The sequence below is a fragment of the Ciconia boyciana genome, chromosome 20 (assembly GCF_034638445.1).
Source record: "Ciconia boyciana chromosome 20, ASM3463844v1, whole genome shotgun sequence".
NCBI classification, from domain to species: Eukaryota; Metazoa; Chordata; class Aves; order Ciconiiformes; family Ciconiidae; genus Ciconia; species Ciconia boyciana.
The window spans coordinates 8,164,486-8,176,101 of record NC_132953.1 but is presented as its reverse complement, the minus strand read 5'-3'; the positions used below and the strand labels follow the sequence as shown (position 1 = coordinate 8,176,101).

The 11,616-nt window shown below is 54.3% G+C and overlaps 1 protein-coding gene across 1 annotated transcript; it reads left to right on the top strand.

The window, feature by feature from the left end:
* The first annotated feature begins 154 nt into the window (after positions 1-154).
* On the top strand, positions 155-6,251 carry REXO2 (RNA exonuclease 2). Its single transcript, XM_072884592.1, has 7 exons — positions 155-321; positions 429-512; positions 926-1,003; positions 3,033-3,144; positions 3,920-4,028; positions 4,384-4,437; positions 5,822-6,251. The coding sequence occupies exons 1-7, from the start codon at positions 190-192 to the stop codon at positions 5,949-5,951; spliced, it is 699 nt and encodes a 232-aa protein (XP_072740693.1). The 5' UTR covers positions 155-189; the 3' UTR covers positions 5,952-6,251.
* Positions 6,252-11,616: the final 5,365 nt, after the last annotated feature.

The window sequence follows — 11,616 nt, the reverse complement described above, 5'->3', positions numbered from 1 at the left end:
CTGGTTCTGTGTCACCGGAGCTCGCCCCGCTTTTATCCGCCGCGGAGGGAGCCCCCGGCCGCGCCGCCGCCGCCGCGCCTACATCTCCCAGCAGCCCCCGCGCCCGCCGCCCGCGCCCGCCCGGGGGCCGGCGCCGCGGGGCCTGCCGGGAGCTGTAGTGCGGCGGCGGCGCTTTGCGGCCTGGCGGCGATGCTGGGCGGCAGCCGCGCTGGCCTGGGTCGCCTGCGGAGCTGCGCCGGGCGGCTGTGGCGGGGCCGGCGGCGGGCGGCGGCCATGGCCGGCGGCGGCATGGGCCAGCGGATGGTCTGGGTGGACCTGGAGGTGCGGGGCGCGGGCGGCGGGAGGGGAGCGACGGGAGGGGAGGGGAGGGGAGGGGGGGCGCGGGCGGCCCGCGGCCGCGCTGACGGTGCCGCTCCCCTCGGTGGCAGATGACGGGCCTGGACGTGGAGAAGGACCAGATCCTGGAGATGGCCTGCCTCATCACCGACTCCGACCTCAACGTCCTGGCCGAGGTGAGGAGGAGCCGCCGGGCCGGGCCCTGCCCCGGGAGCCCCGCGGGCAGCCCGGCCCTGCCCGCCCCACAGCCGCGGCCCGGCCCGGCCCGGCCCGGCCGGCCCCTCAGGCGCTGCCGGCGGGAGTTCTGCTGCCGGGGGAGGCTGGCAGAAGGAGCTGCCGGGCACCGGCCCCCGCCGCTCCGGGGCCGCCCTGCAGCCCCCGGCCGGGCGCTTAGGGCTTAGGGCCCCGCTCGGTGCCGTGCGCGGCCCAGCCGCCGCTTCGCCCCGTGCCCCCGACCAGCGGCTCCGCCAGCCCCGAAGCGCCGGCTTGCCGGGCCCGGCAGCGCTGCGTCGCAGGGCTGAAGCTGCGGGAATGACTGCTGGAGGCTGAACTTTTGGCGGTTGCCTGTGCGCTTGTCTCTTCCCCGCAGGGCCCTAACCTGATCATTAACCAGCCCGACGAGCTGCTGGACAGCATGTCCGAGTGGTGCAAGGAGCATCACGGGAAGGTAAGCCCTGCTCTCGAAGAGCAGCCGTGCTCCGGTTTCTCTTTCTTTGCAGCGGCGAGAATGACGTATAATTCAGAATTATTAGTTGCAGCGCAGTCGCCCGAAAAGGGACAACTCCTCTGCTGAACGCTTTGCAATCAAACAGAGGAGGTAAGGAATGCGAGACAGTAAGCGTCGTCCTTCTTTGGTACCGAGGAGCTGACGCGAAACGTTTTGCCCGGGGTCTCGCAAGTCACCCGTGGCACAGCTGCGAATTGTGTCCATGTATCTTGAGTCTTCGTCCTGCATCTCAGCTGCAAGATTGTCCTGACGCGGCCTGTGCTTTGTGGCCTGGTTTTTGATCCGTTCGAATGGTGCTAGAAGCTACTTTCTAGCTTGAGAGCCGGAAGCATCAGCAAAGGCCGACAGCCAGGAGCGGTCCCCGAGACGGCTGGAGCGAGAGCTCACGGGAGAGCTGCAGGCAGGGCGGGACACGCGTCAGTGGGCCTGGGACCGGGATCCGTCGCTCAGAGATGGGCCGCTGGTTCCCATCCTCAAAGGCGGAGGCTCCGCATCGTGCCTCTCAGCGTGAGGCTAAGAGGTCGGGTCCAGCTCCCCGGTCTGCTCGCTGAGCTGTCGGCCGTGGCCTGCCTCTGCAGGAGCCCCGGCCGTCGGCCGGGTTGGATGGACTCCTCTGACAGCTCCTCCCAGTGAAGCCTGTTCCCTGTTGCATACAATAATTCAAAGAATAATTCCGACAGAGAAGGGGAAGACGTGGCTTGAAGTCCCAACTAAGAGTAGGCGCAGGATCAGTGTAGAATAGTCCAGAGCCGACAAAATGCAAATTGACCTCACTGCAAATTTAGGTACTTGTAGAATTAAACAGGCCGATTTACCGTAAACATTGGAGTGTTATTTTTGCCTGTCCCCTCAGCGCTGGAAGCCTAGCGTATTTTCTCGCCGACAGCTTTGCAGCAAGAGATTAGTTTTAGTTCTTTCAGCCACTGAAGAAAGCTTCCTCCTTGCCAGTAGCAAGAAAGCGAATGGATTTTCCAATCCCTGATTATGAATTGAAATTCAAGTTAGTTTTCAATTAAGGGCTGAAGTTTTAAGACACCCAGAACCCCTCCCCTCCTCCCCCCTTCGGCATCTCGCTCTCCCCGGGAAGGATTAGCGAGAGTTTGGAAAATGAATATTAATTTACCGTGATGGGTGCTTTTCCCCTTCTCCAGTTGAGGACTCAAACTCGGCTTCAGTTCACGAGTGAATTGAAGATGGTAGCATACGTTATCGCTGCTCCTGAGGAGCTACTTATTTTTAATTGACTAAGAAAAGAGAAGCAATTAGAATATAGATGAAAATGCAGCCACATAATGAATTTTTTAACCACCACTTGGATCTGTCAAGTAGATTTTTGCGGTGCAGTCGTGGAAATAGATAGTGTAGCCAGATGGAAATAAATCGCTGAGAACACTTGGAGCAGATTTGACATTTCACTATTGAAAAAAAAAGAAGGAAGGAACTTTTCTGATTCATAGGAATCTTGATAAACACTTAAGCCAGGATCCTGATTACTTCTGTTTATTTACGCCTACTGCTCTGTGCTGGGGAGGCGAATGCCTCTCCTCAGAGAGAAATGTCGTACTCTCCCGGATGACGTACGTACAGGTGTATAAAGGAGGCCTGCGTAACGTCTCGGTAATTGAGAAGAACCCCTAGCAAGTACAGCAACCGGCAAAGAAGAAAAACCCCAAGCCCCCAGGACCGTCGGCGTTGGTAGGACTCTGCTACGATCGCCTTTGCTTGCCTCGATTTTTACTCCCCGAGCGGCGTCCTGTGCGCCAGTCAGGCCTGCTTGTGGAGATACCCGGCGAGAATAAAGGCAAGGGGACGTCCCGGAGTATTGGAACGCAGAGTTCGGTTGGGGCTTCTGGGCACGCTGGGGAGCAAACGATACTCGAAGGGCTGACCTTTTGCTGCCGAGCATTTCTGGAAGTATCTTTTATGGCAGTGTATTTCTGATTTATGACCGATGGCTCTTTTTTTGCAGTCTGGCCTTACTAAGGCTGTGAAGGAGAGCAAAATTTCATTGCAGCAGGCAGAGTATGAGTTTCTGTCCTTTGTACGACAACAGACACCCCCGGGTCTCTGTCCCCTTGCAGGTAAAGTATGTTCTTTCTTAATAATAACAATATCGGCCCTCCTGCAGCTCCCAGCTGGATGCCGAAAGGCCTGCTGATGCACGTGGCGGGGATGCTTTAGTTTTCTATGCTGAGACCTAGCAGGCAAATCGACACCTGTTTAGTGGGGAGAGGTTCAGCGGTGGCATCACCCATTCTGCAGATCCCCTAAAGCAACTATTCCCCGTCATTACTGCGGGAAACTTCAATTCTTTTTTGCAGTAATGTTTCCGCGTACAGTTATAGTTGGGGCGGGCGACTTAACGGCTGACAGCAATCCGCGACTGTAAAAACTGAGCAGCAGACCCAACGGCGTCTTTTCCTCGCCATGTGTGTCGAACCAAACGCCAAATACGAATCTTCCAGATGTCCTGCTGCCTGGAACTACTTTCAGGACGTTCACATATGGTCTCGGGACTGGTGCTAAGTGAAATTAATCCCACTGCCCACTTTCACTTGGCGGAAACCCCGATGCTTGCATAATACTTTGATATTTATCTGCGTGACAGAAATTGTAGGAGGAGTAACTGAAGGATTAATAGAAGAATTATGTATTTAAACCGCGTGTGATCCTGCAATGAAAACCTGACAAACCTGTACAATGTTTACTGCAAAATGGGATAAACGAGCTGCTTGCAAATAGCTTTTCATACCCTGTGATCCTTCCCCAGCTCGCTTAGCCTGCTTCTCGTTTCGATGTCGTTCGTAGTAGCTTTGCAATGTCGTTGAAGAAACATCTTGTTTTGTGTCTTTGTAGGTAACTCTGTTCATGCAGATAAGAAATTTCTCGACAAATACATGCCTCAGTTCATGCGGCATCTTCATTACAGGATCATCGATGTGAGCACCGTCAAAGAACTTTGCAGGTAAACGTTCCCCAAATTAAGTAGTCGGATGAAAGCTAATCTAGGGAAGCCTGTTAAGTGGTGCTAACGCGCGCTCGCTCTTCTAAGAGGAGGCTGAAGGCTGCTGGGAGAGGGCTGCCTGCAGCCACCTCGGTCTTTCATCCGTTCTGTTCGGGGGATGCACAGAATGAGCTGTGAAGTGCTCCGGGAGCGGCGTGCTCCGAGGTTTGCCGCACTTAATTCGCAGGGTTGTGGCTTCTCTGGATTCCAGTGGAACCAAAATTCTTTCACCAGTCGTAACAAACCCGCAGCAGCCGCTGGACGTGTTTTGGAATCCCCGTTTCCTTTTTTAAGTGGCACTTTTTTCCTCTTACAGACGCTGGTATCCAGAAGAGTACGAGTTTGCACCAAAGAAGGCGGCTTCTCACAGGTGAGGTTTCTGCTTTTGTCTGTAACAGACAGGGCTTGTCACGCAGGAACCACGCTCTTCACGAGCAGCATATGGATCTTCCTTTGAATTCCGGGCGTGCTGCTTCTAACGCAGACGTCGGCGGAGGCGGGGCGCTTCTGCTCGCTGTCGTACATTTGTATTCTCCCGTCTGAAGCCTGGTTAGTGTAGGGAAAGGGATTATTCAAATCCAGAGAATCAGAAGTTTCCGTATCTGTTCTGAATCGCTCTGTTTACTAGTCAAGCCAAGATGCTTGTTTGGCAACGTAGCTACATCTGTCACTTCTTAGGCATCAGGGTGAGAAATCACCTGAAAACGGTAGCTTCACAGGTGATTGGCTGTCCTTGTTTTGGGCAGGGTTCTTCACAGAGACACTGAAATTGGACGACTGCAAATGGCAAGATGAGAGTTCTGTTTACTCTGGCTATTTCCTGAGTTCCTAATGTGTCAGAAAGCTCGTTCTCCTTTCTCCTTCGTGGAAGGCTTTAGTTGTGAGTTACACGCCTGCCAGCATCTGAGGCATCCCTAAAAGTTGCAGTTGCCTCGAGGTTTCGGAAGAAAAGATTCTGGTCAATATTAACGCCTATTTCTGGAAAGCTACATTTTCTAGTTCTTCCGAACGGAGGAGGCAGGGGGTCCCGTGGGATCCGTAGGCTTTGCTAAGTCCATGTATACCGTATGCACGGTAAGCCCATCCATTTTGCTCTTTCATCTGTGCAGACTAAAGGTAGAAAAAAAGCGCAAGACGCGCGCGTTGAAAAGTCTGCGGTGGGCTTTTTGTAGGTGCGGTTTGGTACTTAGAGCTACGACTGTCCTACGACAGTGAGAAGGAGTCGCTGAACCTTTACCTCCGCTCTGACACGGCCGTGCTAGGCCGGAGAGGAGGCTCTGGTACAAAAAGAGAAGGGATGACTGCCGTAGAGGGCTCGATCGAAATCACGGGCCGGCGTGCTGCGCAGCAGAAGCGCGCGGTAAGATCACTACTTCTGTACAGACCTTACCGTCCGAGCAGGCAGAACTGGCCAAGGCAGGAGCTGAAAGCCGGTCTCTGGAGCCCTCGTCTCCGCTGTCTCGGACTGCGTTGCTTTTAATAGTCGAAGCCGTAGAACCCGTTGGTTTTCAGGAGCTTCCGTGTCCCACGGTGACGTCAGCTAATGAGCTGTATGTTACTCCCTGGCGTCAGCGCTGGCGGACTTCTCTTGCTTTCCACGAGACTAGCAAGGGCTGTTTTTCTTTCTGACAGATGTGCGATCCGGGCAAATCAGAGTTTGATTTCTTACAGCCTGGAATTTTTCAGAAGCGTTAGAACCCAGATGTGGCTGACTGTGCGCAGGCGTTTTGAAACCCTCCTTAATTCTCTTGCAGAGCACTCGATGACATCAGGGAAAGCATCAAAGAACTTCAGTTCTACAGAGATAGCATCTTCAAGAGGAAAACGGATGAAAAGAAAAGGAAACTAATAGAGAACGGAGAAAGCGATAAAACTGCCAGCTGATTTCTCATCTTACCACGCCATCCCGTGGCACGTACTAGATGTGTCTCCCGGCTCGTTTCTGTTTGCCAGTCTCTTGAGAAGCTGCGCCCTTCAGTTACCTTGTTTCTTAACAGCTGTTCAAATGCAGATGGAAGCCCGAGTTACTGCTTCTTTTCTGTTCGAGCAAGGAATCGGCACGCTCGAGTCTCTGCAGCTTCTTTGTTTCTGTGTACTAGGTAAAACATGCTGTTTGATACTGCTCTTCATCTGGTTTTAGATGCAGTCTTTCACGACACAATAAAAACAGTTCTGTTGAACGATGGTGCGTTCCTGCGGCCTTTCTTTTGCGCTCGCCATAAGCTGCTGGGTGAACCAGCCTCTCTCAGGTTCGTGAAAGAAAACGCCCTGGGAAATTATTTTCCTTATGTAGTAATGGTATGTGTGCCTGTGGCATTCACGGGCGTTTAACAAGAAAGTTCTTTTGTGCAACACCTCCGTTTAGAAAGGGGCTCAAAGTTGCACACCAGCGAGTACGGCCTACCGAGCGTTAGACGCTGGTGTCGAGGCACGGCCGTCTTCCGTCTCTCCCCAGCTAACGCGCTGTAATTCAAGTCACGGCGCTGTCTGCAGTTTCGAGGTGAGCGCTGCTTTGCCGTCTCGAACTACGCATGGGCAGCGTCTGCGCGCAAGGGAACGGCACGAGCCGCTTGGTTTGTGAGCGGGCGGATGACGTTTCGAGTTACAAACACGCTGAAGTGCTGCGGGTCCTTCGGGTCGGGACGGGGCGTACTGATGCGATAGCTGCATCGGCCTTCGGTAATCGCTTTGGAAGTGCCTAGCCTGTAACGCTCCCCGTTTTCCCAACACGCTCGTGAGAACAGGAAATACGAAAAGTTGCTTCCGTGACCTAAACTGACCCGTGGGTCAGGTTTATGGAGAAAGCGTTACGACTTTTTCGATGTGCAGTCTGGGAAAAGTGCAGTATAAAAGGAAGGCATGTGGGGAGAGGGGCCTGAACTTTTCTCCCAAGTAGCCATCTCTGTTCAGTAACGCTTTTCAGAACGTTGGAGTTAAAACGAAAGCATTCCTAACAGATACTCTGGCTAATGCCAGAATTCCGTTTAATAACAGAAACCGTGACCTACCTCGATACTGAACAGCTCCGTGCAAATCCTGCAGCAGAGGAGGTAGCCGCATGCATGGCAGGGACGACTGTGATATCCCAGAAATCAACGGCACAAGTGTTAGGACTGAAAAAATGAAATGTATTGCTGATTATTGGACAAAACCACACAAGTAATTGAATCGTTCCCTGTCTGCGCGTCCCCGGTGTTTGCTGCGCTAGTAATTACTCTAGTGTAGCAGCTTCTGAGGAGAAGGTGCTGCAGAGCTTTACAAACATTAAGCTCTTTGCTAATGAAAATATCGGTGGGGAAGGGTCTGAAGTGCTGGCCCAGAACCGCAGCGATGACCGAAGCCGTCCCCTGCCAGCTTGTCGGTTCAGGAGAGACGTATTCATTTTCTTTAATCGCATAAAGGCAGCAGCGACTCACGATTAGAAAGAAGCAGCCCACTGAATGCAGGGCGAGGGATCGGGGAACCCTCGCAACGCTACCTTTCCTTTCGCTTCCGAGAAAACAGGCCTTGGCAGCACCTAAGCGGGATGGGAACAGATGCTGCTAGAGGGGACGCGTGGGTGCTCCCTGCCAGAATCCCTGGGCGCAAGCGGGTGAGACAGAGCAGCTAGGAAAGGCTGCGGCCTCTCCTCCGACTTGGGTGAAAGCACTGGCAGCGTCTCTGCAAGCTCCCTTAGAGGGAAGGTCGACACGTGGCTGGACGTCCTTTGTTATTGTTAATTGCCAAATGACGTTGGACAAATCCCCCGAAATCTCCTCGTTTTCCTCCTTTTCAATTCCATTTATGGTGTCTGGTATTTCCATTGCTCCCTGGGTAGCGCGAGCGAGCAGGCTAAAAGCTCTCTACACGCTGTACAAGCTTTGCTGAAAGTGCAGGAGGAGTCACGTCGATTTATCGGGGGTATCTACGTGCTCATTGAACCTTTTGCGTGCTTTGGGACGGAGCCCGTGGCAGTGGCTTCACGCTCTGATTGACGGGGAGGAGCACCCACGGCACAACGCCTTACGGCATTAGGCAGCGCGAGCGCTGGGCAACGCGAGCGCGCCGGCAGCACCGGTGTGCTTTCCAAAGAAATGCATCCTGCCGCTTTCACTTGGCCACGTTAAAAACCAAGTCAGCTCTTCTACGTTGATTCCTCAGAAGCGGACGGAGTGGGCGATGACAGAGATGCAGCTAGCCCTGCAGCTCCTGGGGTGGTAAAACAACAAAGATCGGCGTTTGGAAGGTTTGTCACGTCTTACTACGTACACGACGAGAGGCTCTGGAGGTGCTGCACGGGCTGCGACCCATCCCTGGCGGGACATCAACAGGCTTTTACTCCCGTTACCGATATCAGCCCAGCTTTTCGCATCACCAAAGCTGCCAGCTAAATTCCGATTGAAGAATCATCATCATCATCATCGGTGCTAAGCAAGCGAGTCTTGTAAATCCCAGAGTCGGCTCGCGGGTCCGGCCATAAAAAAATATCCCGCACCTCGTAAACAGAGTAAGTCTTAGATAAAGGCACGGTGGACAGAAAGAAGCTCGTAGCCCCACGCTGCTTTTGGGGAGCCGTTTTTCAGAGGAGACCTCCGTTCCACTCCTGCAGCGTGCCCTCGTGCAACAGCACGCACGGATACGCTGCTGCCGAAATAGCACGAGGGGGAAAGATTATCGCGTTTACCTTCCCACACAGAATGAAAACCTGTCGCTTTTCTGCTCCGGCCGGGTAAGCAGCTTATGTTTTACATATTGGCCTTTTACAAGATCATGTCTTGAGCCATCTGAATAGAAAAATGCCCTTTCATACGTTGCAGACCTACTTGTAACACCACCAACATCTTATCTCCCATGCACGTGGCAAAACTGTCAGATTGCCGCCGAGACGCACTCCGCATTTTAGTTAAATACGGCTGTCTGCTGATTCCCCACCGATGCCTATTCTTCACTCATTAATATTAACGTTTGCAGTTCTCCCAGGCTAGGCTCTCTCCATCGGGGTCCAAGGTGTGGACCCGCTCCCAAAAGCCCCCCCCGCCACCGGAGGGGCTCCACCAGACCCCCCCAAACGGGTACTGCTGGGCAAGCCCCCGCAGCTGAAAGCCCGGGCATCCCGCGCGGCACCCCTTCTCCTGCCCCACGGCGGGACACGAGGAGGAGGTGGGTACGAGGGGGAGGGGACCGATGGCAGGTGGGGGCTTATCCATACGTGAAAACAAGTGCCGGTGCAGATTAGCCCGAAGGCGGGGAAACCTCAATTTACAGAGCAAGCAGAGGACTAAACAGCTACGCTTTGCGATTTTCCAAAGTGGGACGTTCAATGATTCGCCTGAGTTCTCCTTTCCCTACTTTTTCCTCCGCCAACTTATTTGCTGGACTCGTTGAAAAAAAAACCCACCCAAACCAGCTATTTCTGCCGTTTTTCCTGCAGGGACTCTGATACGGCTCAGCTCCTGGAGCCAAGCAGCCACAGCAAATGCTGATTCTCAGAAAAGAGGAAGGTCTCTCCTGCCATCCAACACCTCTGCGGCTTTGAGGGGCGGCTGCTGCTGCCAGCTGCAACCGAGAAAAATGTAACCTGGAGCTACCATTCAAACCCAAAACCCCTTCCATAAACAGCACGAACGTCCTCTGGAAACCACCATCGCTCTTGCCCGGGGAGGTGCTTCACACCAGGACCGAGCTGGTTACCGGGAGATGTGCTGCCGGCTCCGGGAGCCAGCCCGGGATGGAGGAGCCGGATGCGGCAGCCAGAAAATACCGGAAATCGGTATTTATCCTCCGCAGGATTTCAACAACAAAACGCTTCCAAGCTCTGAAGGCGCCGGGGGGTCCTGTGCTGCCAGGGTCCCCGTGTCCGCAGCCGGTTCCTGCAGCATCCCAGGCAGGGAGCCGCATCTCTGCCCTGCCTCGCGAGGGGTGGCGAAGGACTAGGCACGTGCCTCTCGCCGCCACCTGAACCCTCCGCCAGCCTTGGGAACCACGTTCCCTTCTAACAGAAACCGCTGCTAAAGGGCTCTTTTCCACCACCGCACCGCCGATCCCCACCCCAGCCCATGCCAAAACCCACACGGCTCCAGCGGCAGCGAGACTTGCTTCAGGGCGCTTCGACGTTCGTTACCTGAGCGCGAGCGGTAACAGAAGTAATTTCAAGGGGGGTGAATATTTATAGGGTTCGGGGCCGAGAGGGGCCACCGCGATAGTCTCCTCTGATCTACTGCTGAACACAGGTCAGGGTATTTCACCCTCTCTGTCCTCCGGTGCAGGGAGTTACTCACCCTACAGCTTCATTTAACACTACCGAGTCCAATAACATCCTTGAATTAAAGTTTATCTTCCAGGAACCCGTCCAACCTCCGCTCGAGGACAGCGAACGACGGGGAATTTATCATTTCCGTTGCTAAAGTGTTCCAGCGTTTAATTACCCCCGCTGCTATAAAGGTGCGTGTTGTTTCACATCTGCATTTCTCAGTTTCCTGCCCTCTGCCCAGCGTTACGCCCCCCTCTCCTGCTAGGAGCTCCCCTCCGTAACAGGTACGGTCCCCAAGGGCAGATATGCGGAGGCTGTACGCGCTCACCTTGCCAGAGGAATAAGGAGGCTGTAGTTTCATCGCTGCTGTTGCAAAGTACGCGTGTGTTTGTTCCTCCCCGAGATGTAGCGATAGTTTTAAATTAACACCAGCGAAACAAACTTTTATTTTTATGGCTGGAATCAATTAAGTTCTCACCGCAGAGGTTTTGCTGTGAGATAACTCCCCAGCACGCATGGTACTTATTCCACGTGGAAAAGGAAGGCGCAAGTACCTTCAGCTCACTTTTCACACGGAAACTCCACTCACATGGGGGTGGCTGCCGCCCGAGCACATCCTTCAAATGTTTGAGCCATTTTTTGTACTTTTGAAGTCCTAAAAATGTTTTCCTGGAGGGCACATTTCCTGCCGAGTAGCACGTGGGGAAACGTAAGCTCAAAGCCCCAGTGCTCCTGCAAGCTCCCAGCCCATCAGCCTCGGCTCGAGTGGGCTTCCAGCAGAGCTGCAGCCCCCAGGCCCCCAGGCCCCGGGGACCAGCGAGACGAGGCAGCGCAGGCAGGCCAGGGCGCGGGCAGCACGCTGCCTGGCTTAGAACAGAATAATTTTCGGTTGGAAAGGACCTACCAGTCGTCTCACCCAACTGCCTGGACAGCTCTGGTTCTTACGGCACGACGATCAGTACAGCTAGTTCTGGGCTGGCAACCCAAAGCAAGCAAGACTGAACAGGGTGCACGTGCCCCGCGTCACAGCTTTTAGGGACTAAAAGGAGGGGACTGCACCCTTGGCCCAGGTTGCACGGTACCAGCAGAAACCAAACAGGACAAAACCAACCCCAAAGCATCGCTTACTGCCGCAGGGCCAGCTGGAAGGTACCTGCGTGCGCTGCAGGTACAGCCTGGTCCCAGCCACTCTTCACAGCCGGCGTCTTGCCTCTCGGCCACTGCTACTGTCCAACCTCCCGCAAGATGTCCCAGAGAAAAGAGCTACCCGTCTGTAAACCAAAAGGGTGTAAAGGAGCACACGGGGCGTACGTCTCCCTG